Source organism: Triticum dicoccoides, chromosome 3B (genome assembly GCF_002162155.2).
Source record: "Triticum dicoccoides isolate Atlit2015 ecotype Zavitan chromosome 3B, WEW_v2.0, whole genome shotgun sequence".
In the NCBI taxonomy this organism is placed as follows: Eukaryota; Viridiplantae; Streptophyta; class Magnoliopsida; order Poales; family Poaceae; genus Triticum; species Triticum dicoccoides.
Window position 1 is genome coordinate 353,516,867 of NC_041385.1, and position 23,904 is coordinate 353,540,770.

The following is a 23,904-nucleotide window of genomic DNA, read 5'->3' on the forward strand; positions in this document are numbered from 1 at the left end:
CCTGGCCAGCAGGCGTGGTCGACCGCGGGCAATGTGGGCGCTGGCCCGCGCGAGCGCGGCTGGGTTGCAACCAGCAGCGGTGCGCGATGTCAGCCGCAGGCAGTAGCAGCCGCAGGAAGTGGAAGGCGGGGGCGGGCATGGCACCCGCAGGGCGGCTACGGCGGCAGGCGCGGGGCTGGGGCGCGCGGCCATGGCCGTAATGGGGACCGGGGTTCCGCGAATGTGGGGCTGGGCTCGGTCAGGGGGTCGCGAGCACGAAGCGTCGGACGTTGCGACGGCAAGCATGGGTTTGTTCGGGCGCGGCACTATAGCACAAGATCGAGCAAACCTAGAGGCTAGTCAGCATCTACATGGGCACGGGAGCACTCCAGTGTGCCTAGCTGGCCCCGGGACGGCCGATAGCCACGGCGGGGAGCACCACAGCGGCGACGCGTTCTGGCCAGAGCAAAACAAAGACGACGACGGGACTATGGCTATGGATCGAAAGCGTTTAGGAAGGGGAAACATAGCGCAGCTCACCGCGAGTCGGAAGAGGAGCTCGACGAGGTCGGGGATGCAGTGGAGATGACGAATTCATCGATGGAGCCGCGGTGGCCGGAGGTAGAAGACGATGTCGATGTACAAGATGAAGATGGTGGCGATGGCGAGTGTACGGGCCTTCCCCGCTCGATTCGGTCCTCGGGATGGACGAAGTGGACCATGGCGGTCCTTCTGGGCGTCTTCTCGCGGCGCGGGGAGCACGGTGGTCACGGCCATGGCAACGGCAACGGCGGTTTCATGCGGGGAGAAGAGAGAGAGAGAGCGAGGGAAAGGGGGAGTGGATGAGGAGGAGCGACAAGGCAAGTGGGAGGGGACGAGGGGAGCCCGAGGCGTCGGGGGATCTTATCCTCTCGCCCATGACGCCGGCGAGGCGGTCGGGGGCAACCATGGCCCTGTAGCGACCGCACCACGGGAACATGAGGAGAAGGAGACCGGTGGGGGTATGTGGGCTGGCTCGGGTGGGGGTGGGCCGAGGCCCGGAGGAGTCAGGGGAGTTTTCCTTTTATTTTGCCTTTTTATTTAAATTGCAAAACTAAAAGAGTTTTGATAGAAAAGAGACTTGTCAACTAAAGCGAGCACATTTATTCTAAGAGTCGCAAAAAGTTTAAGGCCGAAAGTAGTTGTCCAACTATTTTTAGAAATTTAAAATGCCAATTTTAAATGCTGCTGGATCACTAAATAATTTCCAGGGGCACTTTCGAAACCCAAAAGAGGTTGGTTCTAACATGACAATTATCCAGGTATTATTTTCCACACTTTGAACATTGTAATTTTCATGTTTGGCAAATTGGAATTTTTGACTTTAAATTTTGAGTTTGAATTTGAATCATGATTTGGATCAAGTGAGGATTAACAACAGTAATGTGATGACATGACACCATTAGCAGGGAATTACTATAGCTTAATTATCCGGGCGTCACAATTCTCCTCCACTACAAGAAATCTCGTCCCGAGATTTTAGGGGTGGAGTAAGGGGGAAAGACTCGAGAAGGACGGAGGTCAACACAAGATATGTACCTGGGGGCTATCTCAGTGAACGTGGCGTAGAGGCATCTCTCAAGTTGAAATTTGAGAAAGACGTCGAGAGCAAGGCAAGGAGTTGTAATAAGAAGCTTCAACTTGGTAGGCAATTGTTCGTTGCTTGAAATAGAGAGTGAATGGGGTTCAGTGCAATGGGAATAAGTATTGCATCTGATAACAAAATAGATCACTATGAATATGGCTCGCGAATTACATAAGAAGCCAAGCACGAGGAATAACTTAGAAAACAGGGATGTATAGAAGAGTCAGGTTTCGATCCTATGGAACTGTGGGTTATGGGCCCACCATGTGGGTTAAAAGTAGGAAGGGTGCTTACATTTGCACGGTCATGATAACAAGGCTGGTCAGAGGTTAGCCTGTCAATTATGTTGGCAACAACTTTGGTACCAAGGGCGAGGGACGAAGAGAACGACTTTCCTGCTCGTAATACGAGGCGGACCAATAGGCAAAGTTCTCGTCCATCGGTGGTTACCGGAATGTCATCAACAATAGTAACAGGGTCTTACTGACAGAGTTGTACACCGAGGTGCTTACTTAAGCAGGGATTTATCTCTCTCAGACAATTTAGATGACAAGAAAGGAGAAACAAAACAATGGAAATGAAAATGTGATTATTATGATAATCAGGCCAATGGAAAGGAAAGATGTTTATACCCATGTGTAGAGTATAACTTTCCCAAGGAAAGGCAGAGCATGATAGGGCTCCAAGTATTAAACCGTTTAGACAAAGGGGCAAGGTATTTATGAGGTTTACCCATACAACAGTGTTTGGATAATTGATCAAGAACAGTTAGCATTGCGCTCCCAATGTTCTTGTTGATGATCGGAGTACCACACACATGCTTCGGGATAGTGTTGACATGGTCATCGGGCAAAGGTCAGACTTCAGGTACACAAAGGATCCATCGGAACAACTTATAGAATAAGTCTTACAATTTCCTCATGAAAGAATGGATAACCTTGCTGAAAAGGAAAACTATAACAATGGGTCCTCCGACCAGGTGTACTAGGCATGACATCATCTTACCGGGTCAAATAAAAGACCAATTTTATAACTCTTGGAAATATATTCCAACCATCATATCTGACCGAGATTCAGATCTGATTGGTGTCAGGATACCTCCGAGTCGGGATGCCTCAGAAGAAAAGGTGAAACACAAATTGTCGAGATGACATTGTAAGATTCTCGGGAATTGAACTATGGAAGCGAGTTCGAAAACAAGAGTTCATCACGAAATGGAGGAGAGGTGAGGATGTGGCTGATTGACTCAGCGACAATTCATTGAGATTTTCAAAAGATGGATTTCCACACTTATGTGAACAAGGGGATAACATTTGTCGGATCAAATGATATAACGATGTATGCTAAAAAAACATACACAATAAAACATTGGTTGAAAGGTGCACCTGAAATATGGGCTTAGGTAGTACGATCAATGTTAGAATGGTGATTTGATAATCAATGGCCTAAGGATGTAATGTTGACCATTAACTCCAAAGCAATAGGGTTGATAGAAGGGCGGAATCCAAACAGCACCGTTCACCTGTTGGTATCCCGGTTAGAAACAACACAAGAAAGCATGGTGATGGTGAGAAGTATCACTATACCAAGAATTCTTAAGAGGTGGAGCAATTCTCACAACATCCTTGACATAAAAGGTGGTAATACTTCAAGGTAGAACGTAATACAAGCTCAATAGCAAGTTGCATCCACAACCTGAACAAGTTTATAATGAAAGAAAGAGATGTTGTCGATGGTAGCTCAAATTACCAAGGGACGAGGATGGTACTTACCATCAGGAATTTGGTTGATATCCTGGAAGGAGTCAAAATGTTGACGATGATCACGACACATTTGCCGAGAGATTTCATGAAGATGTAATCGATCAGCGATGGCATCAAGTCAAGGGAATGATGAAGCGCAAGTTTATTGGAACCACGGGTATGACACAAACTCGAAACCAAGCTTGTTCTTCAAGGTGAAATGATATGATGAGGAAGATCGACATAAGCTTAGCTCATCATCGAAAATTGTGCTCTGGGAATAAGGACCAGGTAGCACAGTTTAAGCTTTAACATGACGATGATGATGTAGCCAATCGGTTGGGAATGACATCAGCAAGTACAACTCGCAAGTAATAAGGATTACAAAGAGTAGTTGAACCGTAGAACGGACTCGATTCAGTTATCGGGGTTTCAAGTGAAAAACAACTCAAAACCCGGAGAAAATTGGAATCATCGAGAAATAATAGTTGATGAAGAACTCACCAGAAGTTATGTAGTTCGTTGATATTCTCGAGATACCAGAGTGTAATACTCGACGGTAGAGCAGAGTCAAGGTTGGACTGGGGTATTGACCCACAGAAGACAAATGCTTAAACTTGCCCGAGAAATGGGATCAAAGGAGAACAATATGGTCGGAACCACGATTGCAAAGGATCAATTCACCGATACCAGAAGATATTATATCAACGAAATAGTTATTATTACAAGAAGCTTCCATGATAGGATCTACATCGTGTCCATGGACATGAACACAAAGTTCAAGGTCGACTCCCACTTCTCTAATGCATAACCTTTCACTCACTTCTCGCCTTCGACGAAGTTGTAGTGTTGAAATTTTATCTAGCAAAACACCAAAAGAGTATGACTCGTGATAGCTCTCGGGTTTACCCAGATCTGGGAAGGCATAGGTTCAACCCTTAGGGGTATCTTGGGAAAATATACCACAACTTCGGAGTAAATAACTCAAGCTCGGGAGCAGAGCGTGGTTGACAAAAGCAGGGGATACAATTTACCAAAGGCATTATGTATCTGAGGAAAAGCTCACAAGGTTAATGAATACGAAGGACGGTGTCGGACAAAATCCAACAAAGGATCTGACGGTCCACAACAGAGCTGATGTGAGCATCGGCACACAATCAGAGGAAGAATCAAGGCAAGGGCCTTAGATTATAGAAACAACTGACTAACTCAAAGCTCAAAGGCAAAGAATCATAATTTCCAAATCAAGGGCTCAGAGGCAAAACTCTGATTAAGGATGAATAAGTTGAATAGACTTAGGGGTACATTCGACGACAACTTGATTGGTCGAGGACCAGCTCATGTTCAAAATGACGTGTGAGCCGGAAGGATGAATTCTATCTGCGACTGAGGATTGCGAACATCTGCATCATATTGAATCAACGGGATCAAAATGACGGTGCCTAAGGATACTAACGAATATTGCCAGACATATGGAAAGCATCCATAATGCAAGCAGACAAGTATTGCAGAGCAATAAGCTAATAAAGATTTTTGGAGGATCAAATAGTATTTCGAGGACAAATGTGAAACACATGAACAAATGGGAATGAACAGATACTCGATAAGGGCGAGAAATTATCCGTAGGGGTATTCAGGTGGCAAGAACTGCAAGGCAGTAAGCTCAAAGGATTCTCGGAGCAATGGAGAGCAGTTCGGGGCATCTTGTAATATCAAGATCCATAGGATTGAATGTAAGAATGGCACGTGTATATAGTTATCCAATAAGGATATACCAATGGTAGGGGGTTCGTAAGGGCGGTGGGCATAAGTGTCTCAGGAGAACATCGTAGAGTATCTTCGAAATCTTCTGGTGCACTAAGCAATCATCTGGAGTGAGGGCTCTCCGGGGGGAAGTGGTTACGAGAACCTAGAGTCGGCGTTAGTAAAATCTTTTAACCCGAATAGAGGAGAGATCAGAGTCCTAGAGTAAAGGTCGAGGAGTAAAAGATCCTAATACCACCCAATGGCGACGTGGGCCCGTAAGGCACACAACCAAGTTAGTAAAAGTTTTGTAGTGATTAGACTCGACTTCGGCCAAGGAGTGTGGAAGGGGGATTCCTACAGGCAGTCGGCTCTGATACCAACTTGTGACGCCCCCGATTCAATTGTACACTAATCATGCATGCAAATGTGTACGATCAAGATCAGGGACTCATGGGAAGATATCACAACACAACTCTAAAACATAAATAAGTCATACAAGCATCATAATACAAGCCAAGGGCCTCGAGGGCTCGAATACAAGTGCTCGATCATAGACGAGTCAGCGGAAGCAACAATATCTGAGTACAGACATAAGTTAAACAAGTTTGCCTTAAGAAGGCTAGCACAAACTGGGATACAGATCGAAAGAGGCGCAGGCCTCCTGCCTGGGATCCTCCTAACTACTCCTGGTCGTCATCGGCGGGCTGCACGTAGTAGTAGGCACCTCCAGAGTAGTAGTCGTCGTCAACGGTGGCGTCTGGATCCTGGGCTCCAACGTCTGGTTGCGACATCCGAGAAGAAGAGGAAAACGAGGGAAAAGAGGGAGCAAAGCAACCGTGAGTACTCATCCAAAGTACTCGCAAGCAAGGAGCTACACTACATATGCATGGGTATATGTGTAAGGAGGCAATATGAGTGGACTGAACTGCAGAATGCCAGAATAAGAGGGGGATAGCTAGTCCTATCGAAGACTACGCTTCTGGCAGCCTCCGTCTTGCAGCATGTAGAAGAGAGTAGACTGAAGTCCTCCAAGTAGCATCGCATAGCATAATCCTACGCGGCGATCCTCCCCTCGTCGCCTTGTGGAAAAGCGATCACCGGGTCGTATCTGGCACTTGGAAGGGTGTGTTTTATTAAGTGTCCGGTTCTAGTTGTCATAAGGTCAAAGTACAACTCCAAGTCGTCCTGTTACCGAAGATCACGGCTATTTGAATAGATTAACTTCCCTGCAGGGGTGCACCACATAACCCAACACGCTCGATCCTATTTGGCCGGACACACTTTCCTGGGTCATGCCCAGCCTCGGAAGATCAACACGCCGCAGCCCCACCTAGGCACAATAGAGAGGTCAGCCCGCCGGTCTAAATCCTATGCGCGTAGGGGTCTGGGCCCATCGCCCATTGCACACCTGCACGTTGCGAGGGCGGCCGGAAGCAGACCTAGCAACCTCCATTACAAAGGAAGTCACGTTACGCGGTCCAATCCGGCGCGCGCCGCTCCGTCGCTGACGTCAAGAAGGCTTCGGCTGATACCACGACGTCGAGTGCCCATAACTGTTCCCGCGTAGTTGGTTAGTGCGTATAGGCCAGTGGCCAGACTCAGATCAAATACCAAGATCTCGTTAAGCGTGTTATTATGAAATAACTGCGGACGCCAACCAGGGCCAGGCCCACCTGTCTCCCAGGTGGTCTCAACCTGCCCTGTTGCTCCGCCACAAAGATCCACACAGAGGGCCGTCGGGACAAAGGTCCTTTCAGCCCCCAATCCATGAATCACTCGCGGGTACTCCTCGAGCCGACCCGACTTTGGTCACCATCTGTAGTATGTATATATGTATAGTATAAACCCGTGATCACCTCCCGAGTGATCACGGCCCAATAGTATAGCAAGGCAGACTGACAAGAATATAGGCCCAATGATGATAAACTAGCATCCTATACTAAGCATTTAGGATTGCGGGTAAGGTATCAATGACTGTAGCAACAATGACAGGCTATGCATCAGAATAGGATTAACGGAAAGCAGTAACATGCTACACTACTCTAATGCAAGCAGTATAGAGAAGAATAGGCGATATCTGGTGATCAAGGGGGGGGGGCTTGCCTGGTTGCTCTGGCAAGTAGGAGGGGTCGTCAACTCCGTAGTCGAACTGGGGAGCAGCAGCGTTTGCCTCGGGGTCTAGCGAGAGAAGAGGGGGAAGAAACAATAAATACAATGCAAACAAATGCATGACGATGCATGACAAGACAAGGCGTGTTGCTAGGTGTGCCCCAACGCGGTAGTAGGTGGTACCGGCGAAGGGGGAAAACATCCGGGAAAGTATCCCCGGTGTTTCGCGTTTTCGGTCAGAGGAACCGAAGGGGGAAAGTTGCAGGTTCACTATGCTAGGGACGCGTGGCGGACGAACGGGCTGCATATCTGGATTCGTCTCATCGTTCTGAGCAACTTTCGTGTACAAAGTTTTTCCATTCGAGCTACAGATTATTTTATATTAATTTTTAAAGTTTTAAATCATTTTCTAGAATTTCTAGATATTTCAAAAAAGAAATTACCTAAACTGCTATGGATACACAGAGAGGTGTACCCAATAGTGTGCAAGAGGCTGACAGGTGGGGTCCAGTTGACTGCCCAGACAGCAGTCAACTAAGACTGTTGACTAGTCAAAGGGACCAGGGGACCCGCATGTCATTGACTGGGCTATCCCAGTCAGCAGTTTGACTGGTCAATGGGTTGACTGGGGCCACTTGTCAGTGACTAGACTCAGATAGACTTTAGTTAAGTTACATTAATTAGCAGTGGGGGCCACTAGTCATAGGGCCATCTAACTAATGAAACTAATAATAATAAAAAGGTTAATCCCCAATTAGCCGGCCCCAATCTTGCAGTGGCCAGAGGCCACGACTGGGAGCACGCACAACCGCACGCACAGGTGCGCTGGCGGTCGGTGCCCAACACACAGGGCGGAGGGGGAGTAGGACGCGGCCCTAGCCAGCAGGCGTGGTCGACCGCGGGCGACGTGGGCGCTGGCCCGCGCGAGGGCGGCTGGGTTGCAACCAGCAGCGGCGCGCGACGTCAGCCGCAGGCAGTAGCAGCCGCAGGCAGTGGAAGGCGGGGGCGGGCATGGCACCCGCAGGGCGGCTACGGCGGCAGGCGCGGGGCTGGGGCGCGCGGCCACGGCCGTAATGGGGACCGGGGTTCCGCGGATGCGGGGCTGGGCTCGGTCAGGGGGTCGCGAGCACGAAGCGTCGGACGTTGCGACGGCAAGCATGGGTTTGATCGTGCGCAGCACTATAGCACAAGATCGAGCAAACCTAGAGGCTAGTCAGCATCTACATGGGCACGGGAGCACTCCAGTGTGCCTAGCTGGCCCCGGGACGGCCGATAGCCACGGCGGGGAGCACCACAGCGGCGACGCGTTTTGGCCGGAGCAAAACAAAGACGACGACGGGACTATGGCTATGGATCGAAAGCGTTTAGGAAGGGGAAACGTAGCGCAGCTCACCGCGAGTCGGAAGAGGAGCTCGAGGAGGTCGGGGATGCAGTGGAGGTGACGAATTCGTCGATGGAGCCGCGGTGGCCGGAGGTAGAAGACGACATCGATGTACAAGATGAAGATGGTGGAGATGGCGAGTGTACGGGCCTTCCCCGCTCGATTCGGTCCTCGGGATGGATGAAGTGGACCATGGCGGTCCTTCTGGGCGTCTTCTCGCGGCGTGGGGAGCATGGTGGTCACGGCCATGGCAACGGCAACGGCGGTTTCATGCGGGGAGAAGAGAGAGAGAGAGAGCGAGGGAAAGGGGGAGTGGATGAGGAGGAGCGACAGGGCAAGTGGGAGGGGACGAGGGGAGCCCGAGGCGTCGGGGGATCTTATCCTCTCGCCCATGACGCCGGCGAGGCGGTCGGGGGCAACCATGGCCCTGTAGCGACCGCACCACGGGAACAGGAGGAGAAGGAGACCGGTGAGGGTATGTGGGCTGGCTCGGGTGGGGGTGGGCCGAGGCCCGGAGGAGTCAGGGGAGTTTTCCTTTTATTTTGCCTTTTTATTTAAATTGCAAAACTAAAAGAGTTTTGATAGAAAAGAGACTTGTCAACTAAAGCGAGCACATTTATTCTAAGAGTCGCAAAAAGTTTAAGGCCGAAAGTAGTTGTCCAACTATTTTTAGAAATTTAAAATGCCAATTTTAAATGCTGTTGGATCACTAAATAATTTCCAGGGGCACTTTTGAAACCCAAAAGAGGTTGGTTCCAACATGACAATTATCCAGGTATTATTTTCCACACTTTGAACATTGTAATTTTCATGTTTGGCAAATTGGAATTTTTGACTTTAAATTTTGAGTTTGAATTTGAATCATGATTTGGATCAAGTGAGGATTAACAACAGTAATGTGATGACATGACACCATTAGTAGGGAATTACTATAGCTTAATTATCCGGGCGTCATAGTTCCGGTGCCATAAAAATCAACAACTTCAAAGGCACAAGTCCGAGGGTGGTGAACGGTCAAAGAATCAAACATTATATCTCAGGTAATCCTATAAATGTTGAAACCAATATTATTGAAACTGTAACCCCGGAGGAATACATAAGGGACACTTTCGAGAATGTTTCAGACTCCGAAAAGGAATAGGTATGTGGTACGGTAAATAAACCGACTCCAAAACAATTCTAATGGCATTTTTTCTCCATTTTGGAATATTTAAGAATTTTGGAAAGCAAGAAGTAATCCGGGAAGGACACGAGGCCTCCACGAGGGTGGAGGGCGCGCCCACCCTTACTGGGCGTGCCCCCTGTCTCGGGGGGCACCTTGTGTGCCTCCTGGACTCCATTTTCTTGCACGTTACTTCTTTTGGCCGGTAAAAATTCATTATATAATCTCCCAAAAGTTTGGACCACTATATCACGCAAAAATCCTCTATTTTCATTTCGAGTTGTTTTTCTGACAGATCTAGAGCATCATGACGTCACCCTCCTTCAACAATGAAGACAAGGATGCTTGGCTATTGAAGATAGAGTTGAAAAGAGAAGAACCGGAGGAGATTAACAAGGATGAAAGGATCAAGAAGGCTATGGAGGATCAAGCCCTGGCGATGGAAGAAGAAAACATTCCTCAACCTCTACCTAACCTCTTTACCCCAACTGAGATTGAAGCTTTCAAGATGATTGAGTTAGCTCGCATACAAAACAAGTATCTTACACAAGATTTTTTTTGTTGAAGGATCATATCGTCGCACTCAAGGGCAGTATCCGCAAGTTGGAGGAGCTTTTACGCTTGAAGTGCGATTATCCACCATCATCATCACCACCTTCATCACCTCCGAGGACATAATCACATGGGTATGGGCACTCCCCTTGGCAACTGCCAAGCTTGGGGGAGGTGCCCCGGTATCGTATCACCATCACACTCCTATCTTTACCGTTTTACTTAGTTCAATCCTTTTAGTAATATCTTGATCTAGTAGAATAAAGTTTTGGTATGAATTAGTTTTGATTTTTGCTTTGTGATCCCTATTTGTAATCGAGTCCGTGAGCTATATAATAAAGATTAGTGTTGAGTCAAGGGCTTTGCTATCTTGCTATGATCTTGAGAAAATAGAAAGAATAAAAGAAATAAAAGAGTTCATATTGATCTTATGGATAGTAATGACTTCACACATAAAGAGTATGAGACTTAAAAGTTGTTGAGAGTTGACAAACATAGTTTTGGTCATCGTTGCAATTAATAGGAAGTAATAAAGAAAGAGAGGTTCTCACATATAAATATACTATCTTGAACATCTTTTATGTTTGTGAGCACTCATTAAGTATGACATTGTAAAGAGTTGATGTTGGACAAGGGAGACAACGTAATGGGTTATGTTTTCTCACATCTCAGTTAAAGTATATTGTCATGGATCTCCCAACATGTTGAGCTTGCCTTTCCCCCTCATGCTAGCCAAATTCCTTGCACCAAGTAGAGATACTACTTGTGCTTCCAAATATCCTTAAACCCAGTTTTTCCATGAGAGTCCATCATACCTACCTATGGATTGAGTAAGATCCGTCAAGTAAGTTGTCATATTGCAATCAATAAAAATTGCTCTCTAAATATGTATGACTTATTAGTGCGGAGAAAATAAGCTTTATACGATCGTGTGACATGGAAGTAATAAAAGCGACAGACTGCATAATAAAGGTTCATATCACAAGTGGCAATATAAACTGACGTTCTCTTGCATTAAGATTTTGTGCATCCAACCCTAAAAGCACATGACAACCTCTGCTTCCCTCTATGAAGGGCCTATCTTTTACTTTATGTCTTTTTACTTTATGCAAGAGTCAAGGTGATCCTCACCTTTCCCTTTTTCATTTTATCCTTTGGCAAGCACCTCGTGTTGGAAAGATCCTGATATATATATCCAATTGGTTGTAAGTTAGCATGAACTATTATTATTGACATCACTCGAAGGTGAATACGTTGGGAGGCAACATTATAAGGCCCTATCTTTCTCAGTGTCCGATTAAAACTCCATAACCATAAGTATTGCGTGAGTGTTAGCAATTGTAGAAGACTATATGATAGTTGGGTATGTGGACTTGCTGAAAAGCTCTATTCTTGACTCTTTCTGATGTTATGATAAATTGCAATTGCTTCAATGACTGAGATTATAGTTTGCTAGTTCTCAATGAAGTTTCTGAACCATACTTGACATTGTGAACAGATTGTTACTTGAGCATAAGAAATCATATGACAAAATCTATATATGTTGTTGTTATAAGAATGATCATGATGCCCTCATGTCCGTATTTTATTTTTATCGACACCTCTATCTCTAAACATGTGGACATATTTTTCGATTTCGGCTTCCGCTTGAGGATAAGCGAGGTCCAAGCTTGGGGAAGTTGATACGTCCATTTTGCATCATGATTTTATATCGCTATTTATTGCATTATGGGTTGTTATTACATGTAATGTCAGAATACTTATGGCTATTCTCTCTTATTTTATAAGGTTTATCATGAAGAGGGAGAATGCCGGCAGCTGGAATTCTGGCTGAAAAGGAGCAAATATTGGAAACCTATTCTGCACAGCTCCAAAAGTCCTGAAACTCCACGAAAGTCATTTTTGGAATCAGTAAGAATTATTGAGCAAAGAAAGTACCAGAGGGGGCCCACACCCTGGCCACGAGGGTGGCCCCCCCTACTGGGCGCGCCCCCTGTCTCGTGGCCCCCCTCCGGTGCCCATCTTCTGCTATATGAAGGCTCTTACCCTGGAAAAAATCAGAAGCAAACTTACGGGACGAAACTCCGCCGCCACGAGGCGGAACCTTGGCGGAACCAATCTAGGGCTCCGGCGGAGCTATTCTGCCGGGGAAACTTCCCTCCAGGAGGGGGAAATCATCACCATCATCATCACCAATGATCCTCTCATCGGAAGGGGGTCAATCTCCATCAACATCTTCACCAGCACCATCTCCTCTCAAAACCCTATTTCATCTCTTGTATCCAATCTTGTATCAAAACCACAAATTGGTACCTGTGGGTTGCTAGTAGTGTTGATTACTCCTTGTAGTTGATGCTAATTGGTTTACTTGGTGGAAGATCATATGTTCAGATCCTTAATGCATATTAATACTCCTGTGATCATGAACATGAATATGCTTTGTGAGTAGTTACATTTGTTCCTGAGGACATGGGTGAAGTCTTGCTATTACTAGTCATGTGAATTTGGTATTCGTCGATATTTTGATGAGATGTATGTTGTCTCTCCTCTAGTGGTGTTATGTGAACGTCGACTACATGACACTTCACCATTATTTGGGCCTAGAGGAAGGCATTGGGAAGTAATAAGTAAATGATGGGTTGCTAGAGTGACAGAAGCTTAAACCCTAGTTTATGTGTTGCTTCGTAAGGGGATGATTTGGATCCACTAGTTTCATGCTATGGTTAGGTTTAACTTAATACTTCTTTTGTAGTTGTGGATGCTTGCAATAGGGGTTAATCATAAGTGGGATGCTTGTCCAAGAAAGGGCAGTACCCAAGCACCGGTCCACCCACATATCAAATTATCAAAGTACCGAACGCGAATCATATGAGCGTGATGAAAACTAGCTTGACGATAATTCCCATGTGTCCTCGGGAGCACTTTTCTCATTATAAGAAATTTTCCAGGCTTGTCCTTTGCTACAAAAATGATTGGGCCACCTTGCTGCACTTTATTTACTTTCATTGCTTGTTACCCGTTACAAATTATCTTATCACAAAACTATCTGTTACCTACAATTTCAGTGCTTGCAGAGAATACCTTACTGAAAACCGCTTGTCATTTCCTTCTGCTCCTCGTTGGGTTCAACACTCTTACTTATCGAAAGTACTACGATACATCCCCTATACTTGTGGGTCATCAAGAAGTAATGAATTTATTTTCAGTTAATCCCACTATTTTGGAAGAGTGTCAACTTTGCATATATGTGGATCATGAAGAGAAAATTTTATATGATAAATATATTGTTGAATTTGATTATGATCCTACATGTAATTATTATGAGAGAGGAAAATATGGTTGTAGAAATTTTCATGTCACTAAATTACCTCTTGTTATGTCGAGATTGCTATTGTTTCTTTCTTCTTCCTTGCATATGCTAGTTTTTGCTTGTCTTGATAATTTGTTTGCTTATAAAATGCCTATGCATAGGCAGCATGTTAGACTTAAACTTGTTTTTCACATGCTACATGATGCTCTCTTCGTGTTTCAATTGTTATCTTTCATGTGAGCATCATTAAAATTATCAATGCCTAGCTAAAAGGCTTTAAATAAAAAAGTGCTTGTTGGGAGACAACCCAATATTTTTCCTGTCTGTTTTTATGAGAATGCACAATATTACTTCTGTAATAATTGTGTTTTGGTGTTTTAGTTAATGTTTGAGCCAAGCAAGACCTTTGGGATGCTTTGGTATATTGTTGATTTTATTTTGCTAAAAAACATAAACTTTTACGTCCAGTAATAGAATTGTTTAAATTCACTGGAGCGTGGAAAAATTATGAATTTTTTACACAAGATTGATATATGAATTGCCTCTGTTATACTAATTTTTCAGAATTTTTGTAGTTACAAAAGTATGACTAATATTCGAGTCTTTATAGGTTATTCTCTTTTTGACAAAATCTGTTTTCGATGTGTTGTTTGCTTATTTTGATGAATCTATGGTAGTATCGGGGGTATGAACCATGGAGAAGTTGGAATACAGTAGATATAACACCATTATAAATTTAGAATGAGTTCACAACAGTACCTAAAGTTGAGATTTGTTTTAACATACTAACGGATCTCATGAGTTTTTTGTTGAGTTTTGTGTTGTGAGTTTCCAAGTTTTGGGTAAAGATTTGATGGGCTATGGAATAAGGAGTGGCAAGAGCCTAAGCTTGGGGATGACCAAGGCATCGCAAGGTAATATTCAAGGAAAACCAAACATCTAAGCTTGGGGATGCCCCGGATGACATCCCCTCTTTCGTCTTCAATCCATCGGTAAATTTACTTGACGCTATATTTTTATTCACCACATGATATGTGTTTTGCTTGGAGCGTCATGTATTATATGAATTTGTGCTTTTTAGTTTTCCACAATCATCCTTGCTGTACACATCTTTTGAGAGGGACACACTTTAATCATGAGTTTATTAGAATACTCTATGTGCTTCACTTATATCTTTTGAGCTAGGCGGTTGCTCTAGTGCTTCACCTATATCTTTTTAGAGAACGACGGTGGTTTTATTTTGAAGAAATTTATGAACTCTCATGCTTCACTTATATTATTTTGAGAGTCTTAAAACAGTATGGAAATTTGCTTAGGTTATGAATTTCGTCCTAATATGATGGGCATCCAAGATGGTATAATAAAAACTTTCATAAAGAGCATTGAATATATGAGAAGTTTGATTCCTTGCATTTGTTTTGAGATATAAAGATGGTGATATTAGGGTCATGCTAGAGAGTAATTGTGGATTGGTAGAAATACTTGTGTTAAAGTTTGTGATTCCCAAAGCATGCACGTATGGTCTATCGTTATGCGATGAAGTTAGAGCATGATTTATTTATGATTGTCTTCCTCATGAGTGACGGTCGGGGACGAGCGATGGTCTTTTTCTATCAATCTATCCCCCTAGGAGCATACATATTAGTACTTTGGTTCGATGGCTAATAATTTTTTGCAATAAGTATGTGAGTTCTTTATGACTAATGTTGAGTCCATGGATTATACGCACTCTCACCTTTCCACCATTGCTATCCTATCTAGTACCGCGCAACTTTCGCCGGTGCATTAAACCCACCATATACCTTTCCTCAAAACAACCATACCTACCTATTATGGCATTTCCATAGCCATTCCGAGATATATTGCCATGCAACTTCCATCGTTCCATTTATTATGACACGCACCATCATTGTCATATTGCTTTGCATGATCATGTAGTTGGCATAGTATTTTTGGCTTGTCCACCCTTCGTATTTTATACATGTCACGTTAGATCATTGCACATCCCGGTACACCGCCGGAGGCATTCATATAGAGCCATGTCTTTGTTCTAGTATGAAGTTGTAATTCTTGAGTTGTAAGTAAAATAGTAAATAAAAGTGTGATGATCATTATTATTAGAGCATTGTCCCATGTGAGGAAAGGATGATGGAGGCTATGATTCTCCCACAAGTCGAGATGAGGATCTAAACTTAAAAAAAGAGGTCAAAGAGCCAATAAAATATATAAAAAAGAGGCCAAAGAGCCCAAAAGAAAAAAATGAGAGAAAAAGAGAGAAGAGACAATGTTAATATCCTTTTCCACACTTGTGCTTCAAAAATAGCACCATGTTCTTCATGATAGAGAGTCTCCTATTTTATCACTTTCATATACTAGTGGCAATTTTTCATTATAGAACTTGGCTTGTATATTCCAATGATGGGCTTCCTCAAATTGCCCTAGGTCTTTGTGAGCAAGCAAGTTGGATGCACACCCACTTAGGTTTTTTTGAGCTTTCATACACTTATAGCTCAAGTGCATCTGTTTCATGGCAATCCCTACTCACTTGCATCGATATCAATTGATGGACATCTCCATACCCCGTTAGTTTGCCTAGTTGATGTGAGACTTTCTCCCTTTTTGTCTTCTCACAACCATCTTCAATTCCACCTATAGTGCTATATCCATGGCTCACGCTCATGTATTGCATGAGCGTTGAAAAAGCTTGAGAACATTAAAAGTATGAAACAATTGCTTGGCTTGTCATCGGGGTTGTGCATGATAAATATTTAGTGTGATGAAGATAGAGCATGACAAGACTTTACGATTTCGTAGGGATAACTTTCTTTAGACATGATATTTTGAGAAGACATGATTGCTTTATTAGTATGCTTGAAGTATTATTGTTTTTATGTCAATATTAAACTTTTGTTTTGAATCTTATGGATCTGAATATTCATGGCACAATAAGAAGAATTACACTGATAAACATGTTAGGTAGCATTCCACATAAAAAATTATGTACTTATCGTTTACCTACTCGAGGACGAGCGGGAAGTAAGCTTGGGGATGCTTGATACGTCTCCAACGTATCCATAATTTTTTATTGTCCCATGCTATTATATTTTCTATTTTGAATGTTTTATATGCATTAATATGCTATTTTATATTATTTTTGGGACTAACCTATTAACCTAGTGCCCATGGCCAGTTTTTGTTTTTCCCTTGTTTTTGGGTTTTACAAAAAATCAATACCAAACGGAGTCCAAACAAAATAAAACTTTACGATGATTTTTCTTGGACCAGAAGAAACACATGAAGCTTCGGGAGGAGCCTAGAAGACCTACGAGCCCCCCTAGGGCTTGTGGGCCCCTCGGAGACCTTCCAACCCTAACTCCACCACTATAAATTCTCAAACATTCCCCTTATGTCAGAGGGCACACCAAAAATACTTTTCGGCCGCCACAAGCTTCTGTTCTCGTGAGATCCCATATTGGGGCCTTTTCTGGCACCCAGCCAGAGGGGGATTCGATCACGGAGGGCCTCTACATCAACCTTGCTGCCCTTACGATGAAGCGTGAGTAGTTTACCACAGACCTAAGGGTCCATAGCTAGTAGCTAGATGACTTCTCTCTCTTTGATCTTCAATGCAATGTTCTCCTCGATGTTCTTGGAGATCTATTCAATGTAATCTTCTTTTGCGGTGCGTTTGTAGAGATCCGATGAATTGTGGATTCATGATCAGATTATCTATGAATATTATTTGAGTCTTCTTTGAACTCTTTTATGCATGATTGAGATAGCTTAGTATTTCTCTCTGATCTACCGATTTGGTTTGGCCTACTAGATTGGTTTTTCTTGCAATGGGAGAGGTGCTTTGTGATGGGTTCAATCTTGTGGTGTCCTCACACAATGACAGTAGGGGTAGCGAGGCTTGTATTGTATTATTGTCATTAAGGATAAAAAGATGGGGTTTATATCATATTTCTTGAGTTTGTCCCTCTACATCATGTCATCTTGCTTAAGGCGTTACTCTGTTCTTATGAACTTAATACTCTAGATGCAGGCAAGAGTCGGTCGATGTGTGGAGTAGATGCAGAATCATTTCGGTCTACTTGTCATGGACGTGATGCCTATATTGATGATCATTGCCTTAGATATCATCATAACTTTGCGCTTTTCTATCCATTGCTCAACAGTAATTTGTTTACCCACCGTATGCTTTATTCAAGAGAATGTCTCTAGTGAAACCTATGGCCCCTGGGTCTATTTTTCATCATATATTTTCAGATCTATAAAACCCAAAACCTAAAAATACCTGGTTGTAATTTATTTATATTTACTTTATTTTACGTTTTACTTATCTTTTATATCTATCTCTATTAGATCTCACTCTTGCATGTGATTGTGAAGGGATTGACAGCCCCTTTTTTTTTGCGTTGAGTGCAAGTGTTTGTTAATTTGTGCAGGTGCATATATTGGGGACTTGCTTGTGCCTCCTACTAGATTGATACCTTGGTTCTTAACTGAGGGAAATACTTATCTCTACTTTGTTGCATCACCCTTTACTCTTCAAGGAAAAAATCAACGCAAGCTCAAGAAGTAGCATCATACATGCATGATCCTCCTTGATGGTATTTTACCTCCATTTAAGCATGAAGTGTAAGTGAGTATGGTTGTTTTCATGTGCCACATATGCTTGCTTTGGTCCAGACTAATCCGCAGAAAGAATCAGTCATGAGAAAAGTGGTCGTGAAACAGAAATCTCATTGTGACGAGAATGATCAGTGAGGGTATGTTGAAACATACCATATGGTGACCCTTTTGGGTACTACCAAGGAGATATATCGTGTTAATCATTGTAGGAAAATATGAACCTCCTGAGTTGACCGTAGATCAAGTCTTGTTCCGGTAACCCCCATACTTGATCGTGCTACCACATGTCCCTGCCATAGGTAGGGTATGGTTCACTAAGTTGATAACCCCTTTTCTGCACACACACAGTACAGAGAGGCCACAGAGAATGATACTATTGGCCCTAGTAGTCATGTCACTTGGTTCGGGGGCTTGAATGCCGGTCTGGGACTGAAGCTGATTATTCATGCTATTGGAGGCCATTGAATGAGGCCTTCCCACATAGAGTTTTACTTTATCATTGTTTTGGGTGATTCCTGGCTTGATGGATTAAAGTTGGTATATGCGGATTAGGTGTGTTTTCAACCCAAAGACCGTAATCGGAATTAGTCAACGTCTCGGGATTGACTAAAGAAATCCTTTACTCGTGGTAAAGTGTGCACCCTCTATAGAGTTTGAAACCTACTTGAATAGCTGTGTCCGCGGTTAAGGACTACAGTCTGGGTTGGTCAAGTATCAGTCTTAGTGTCAGTCTCCGTAGGAAATAATTGAATTGTTCATGGTTCATTTTGTAGGATAATTATTGTCCCACTGGTGCTATTATGAATATTATTGCTGACATGAATATTATTGTGGACAAACCTTTTCCTCTTACGTGCAAGTATCTCTTGGGATGGCTAGACTACCCAACACACTCATTTTTATCTTTCTTTTTTGAGTGTCACTTGGGATGGCTAGTCCACCTGGATACTCATTTCTTTTCAAGATCTCTTGAGGTGTTGCTTTTAGACACCCGTTTGGTATTTATTTTCAAGACCTCTCGAGGCGTCGTTTTCAGACACCCGCTTGGCATTTTTTCTTGGAATTCCTCGGGCGGTCGTTCCATTTCATTTGTTTGATTTACTACTAACATGATTTATTTATTCTTCCGCACCGTATTAATATTTATCATGTCATGCTTTAATTTTCAGTCAGCACATGCATATAATATAATTCATCATGAGCATATGCATTGGGTATATGTTTTGTTCATCATGTTTACAAGTACATTGAAACGTACTCACTGATTTGTCCCTGGCTATTGTCTTGGCCAGATCACGACTCAGAGAGGAGTACTACGAAGACATCCCGTAACCTAGGATTCAAAGATAGCAGCCACACGAGATAGGAGTTAACCAGGTCAGCTGTTCCTGTGGGAATGGACCCCCACAACGTTGGAGGTCCACGAATCGCTTCCGTCATCCACCACTAGAAATCATTGTGATATTCATTGGACCTTGATGGTCTTGTACTCAAATTCTTATAACTACTTGGAATTATCTATCAAGAAAGTGTCCACCAGCAACAATAATCCTGGGGCTGGTGATGACATAAGGGTCATTTGCTGGGATTTTATGTTCTGGAAATCCGGCCCTGACACCAGAAAGGTTGGACTGCGCAGAGGCAAGGACGAAATGCACGAGGGTTGGACGGAGCGAAGAAGATCCGTTGCAGGGGGAGGACAGCGTGCAACATCAGATCACCACTAAGTCAAGTGACGGTGAGGGGTAGGTGTGGCCATGGCGTCTACAGGAAGGATCCATGGGGGACGGTAGGGGGTGGCATGGAGAGGACGGGAGGGTGCAGCGCAGATATGAGCACTCAACGCATTGAAAGCTGTCGGCGGCGGCGCGTCGGCGGCTACACGTCCATGAGCTCTGTCTTGTTTCGTCTCGTCCCCTGAGAGCAGAGGCGTGTTTCCTTAACCACGTAGTTTGGAAGGGTTTGACGGGGATCGGAGGGGCTCGCCCGGACAAAACCCCGCATGCCAAATGGGCCGCCGGGGATTTTCGAGGTTTCCGAGCCTCGCGAGCGAATATCCTCTCAAATCCCCTTCGAAACTCCTCTACCAAATGAGGTCTTAGGAGTAGACATTTTATAGGTTGCTGGACAATGTCCATAGGTACTACTTATAGAAACAAAAGTCAATCCTTTTTAAAACTTCAAAAATACCATTTTTAGTTTTTTAAAAATTTCGTGCTCCAAAGATGCGCATTCCCCAATTCCCAATCCTATCGTCACAACACGACGTGACGCACACTTCTCCACTCTCTGGAACTCTCGCCATGCCTCCGGCTCTCGACGCCGCCTCGCCGACGCTGCGAACCTCTCGCCCGGTCTCCCGCCTCCGGCGCAACCACCGACACTATCACGGTGTTCATCTTCACCTCCACTACCGCTTCCCTTCCTTAGCCGCCGACGGCGGGGGTCGCGGTCGCTTTCTCCTGGTCGGCACATACTCCGCTTCTGATGGTAGCGCAGGACAGGTTAGCTCTCGTCCTCTTCACAATATGGCCTTAAGGTGTTTGTTCATAATTTCGTACGCCTTACTCAGAATTCCCCATTTGTACTCCCTCCGTCCGGAATTACTTGTCATCAAAATGGATGAAAATAGATGTATCTAAAACTAAAATACATCTAGATACATCCATTTCAACGACAAGTATTTCCGGACGGAGGGAGTATGTCATAAGAAGCAATGGCTAGGCTACTCACTTGCTTGAGTTGTTTTTGCTAGTTTTCTTGGGTGCCAGATGAAGCTGCAACCATCTTTAGTCTTTACTAACTTGACCTGGATCAAATAGTGACACGACATTATGACATATTCGTGCATATGATTGGAAGTAACACTCAACATAAAGCATATCTAAATGGGGGAGAGTTATAAGTCAAAGAAGAAAAACTGTAGGAGAGTTCTTAACCAAGAATTGCCCTAGTAATCCAGTGAAATGGCAAGCAATATTTTTCTTTGTGATAGTATACACTGTTTCTCTCTTGTAATACATTATGTTAATACAGTAGGACCTTTCCTACTGTCTTCCCAATAAAAAAATTATCCGCCTTTTTGAATTCTGAGGATTGCTTGACATCAAAATAATCAAAATGCTCCATATCTGCATATAGTAAGTTCTGTGTCAATTCCTTGTGAATGAGCGCAAGTACTACCTCTGTACCAAAATGTAAGACGTTTTTTGGTTTTGCATATGGCATAAAAACGTCTTACATTTTGTTACGGAGGGAGTATTTTATATGGGGAGAGTTCTGATGGCATGAGCCACAATCAGATAGGTGAGATAACCCCACTGTATGATTCTTGACTTAGCTTGTGATTTAAATTACAGAAAACAACTAAAATTGACCCTTGTGGTTGTGGTCTTGTCGAGTCTTACGTCTTAGTATTTATGTTACAAATATTAAATCTGTAGCACGAACATTCTGTGCATTCACTTTCTTTTTGTTGCGGTTTGAAATGTCAGATACATTTTGCTTGCTTCTGTTAGGATGTTGGTAGTCCCGAGAGCATGGCAAATTCAGGATCTGCATATGTTGGTCTCTTTGTCCGAATGCTTGGCTTGGATAATGACGCTCGTGATAGGGAACATGCTATTTGCACACTCCGGCATTACTCCCTTGGTGGACAGAAGTGCATCGATGAGATAATGCAGTTCCCAGGTTGCATCAACCTCATCATCAGCCTCCTAAAGTCAGAGTCTGCTCGTGCTTGTGAAGCAGCGGCAGGCCTTCTGCATAATATAACTTCAGTGAAGTTATACAGGGATGTGGCAATTGAGAGTGGAGCAATGGAAGAAATCTTTAGCTGTATCCGTAAATCCACGATAACCCCAGAGGTAACTGCAACGTAAGCACCAGCAATCGAAGGTTTTCTTCTTTCTTCCATTTTGACTGCAAAAGGATACAACTGTTGCCATTTCTGACTTGCTTGGTAAATGGTGACTATGGATAGCCAGGCTGGAAGAACCCTTGCTGCGCAGGGCTATTCCATGACCTGGTGGGGCTGCAGGACCGGCGATCTTCCAGCGGGGAGTAGCTGTTGAGCAGAGATAGGGAGCTAGATCTTTATTAATTCTTGATGCCTAGACTTTACGTACGCGGCTCTTTCCTTATGTAGAGGTTTGCCTTACAGATTCCAAATATGAAACGACTTATACTCTCCTAATACTGCCTGCTGATTCCTATACATACACGAGTAGGACTCCCCATAAGTGACTACTTCTTCCTTTAATTAACTGCCCCACATGACATCTCTCTCTCTCTCTCTTTTTGAGTAAAACGGGAGGGCCGACCCCTACCTTCAAGTTTTCACAAAAATAAACCCGTAAGCAGAGCGCTTACGGAGCAGCAGTTTTACACAATGGGGTACACACCAGAGAGAGTAGAGAATACATCATAAAAGAGAAGGAGAGGGGAACAAGGGAGAGATAGAACTAGAAAAGCTTGCCCAATCTTCAATCCAAAGAAAGAAGTTCGTCTTTCTTCGCCCTGTGCGCCCAGATTTTACCATGCCTGCACATTGTTTCGCAACTACCGCTGGAGGGACGGTAATGCCGTCGAAGACCCTTCGATTCCTCGCCAACCAGATAGACCACAGTGCAGCGATTGTAATCAGTTCCCAGGAGCGTCGTTTTTGTTCACAGTGGAGCTTCTGCCTGCCAGTGAATATGTCAGCTGGCTCATCCGCCTCATCCACTTGGATGCCGAGAATGTCCCATATATGTTCCGTCCTGCTGCATTTCAAAGTCGGGTGGGAAACTGTTTCTTGGTCGCTGCAGCCAAAGGGGCAGGTGTCATTGTCAATAAGTCCTTGTTTTTTCAGAACCACTCTGACTTTGATCCGACGTTTGACAAGTAAACATGCAAAGATTTTGCATTTTTTGGGCGGTGAACAGTTTCAAATGTTACTGCAAGCTAGCTCATTGCACCCTCCAAAATTCATAAGCTCATAAATTTTCCTGACCCAGAAGTTTGCGGAGTGATTCATTCGAAGGGCCTGTTTGTCCAAATAACCTCGAGTCCTCGACTCAAGGTGACCATCCATGTTGCAGAAGTCGCAGTGATGAGGATGACAACTCAATTGCCTGTGGGAGCCGGTAGAAGAGACGGAGCACGAGAGCGGGAAGCAGCCGGTGCAGTAGGTGGTATAGCAGGTGAGCGAGCAGTAAGCACTAAGGGAAGCTCCAACAGACCAGCACCACATAAACGAATCTCCTCTGTGCAGATCTCTGAGAGTGCCTCCACAAGAGTGACACGAGGGACACAGGCAAGAATGCTGGGGCATCGTGGCTCAAACTCCTTACAGTGTCTGAGTCAAGAACTCATAAACACGGTGAAGTTCCAAGTCCGAACGAAAAGTCTGCCAACACGGACAAGAGGCACTAGCAGTGAGGAGAATCGAGCTGTCGCCAGATAGAAGAACTCCGAGCATAAAACTCGTCGACAGTGGCATCAGCCTGCTAAAGTGCATTCTCCTGGCGAACTAGTGACAAGTGCATAGTTTCACCCGAGGGCCGATAACGCTAGCGAAGGTGAGTCCACTTCTGGATGGCCGTAAAGAGTCCCACAAACTCAGACGAGAACTGAGGCAGGACACCGACAAAGAGGACAGCTACAGACCGATCACCATCATCA

General features: G+C 44.2%; 1 protein-coding gene across 6 annotated transcripts in view; it reads left to right on the forward strand.

The window, feature by feature from the left end:
- Positions 1-20,487: 20,487 nt before the first annotated feature.
- Positions 20,488-23,904, forward strand: part of LOC119276052 — a 25,153-nt gene continuing 21,736 nt past the window's right edge. For 2 of the 6 annotated variants that reach the window (XM_037557019.1, XM_037557020.1), the window contains exon 1: positions 20,489-20,744. In XM_037557019.1, the coding sequence (XP_037412916.1) occupies positions 20,544-20,744 (201 nt within the window). In that variant the 5' untranslated portion in view covers positions 20,489-20,543. Of the gene's footprint in view, positions 20,745-21,734; positions 22,107-23,904 lie in introns of all 6 variants that reach the window. The other 4 variants (XM_037557016.1, XM_037557015.1, XM_037557017.1 and 1 more) reach the window with 4 other exon arrangements.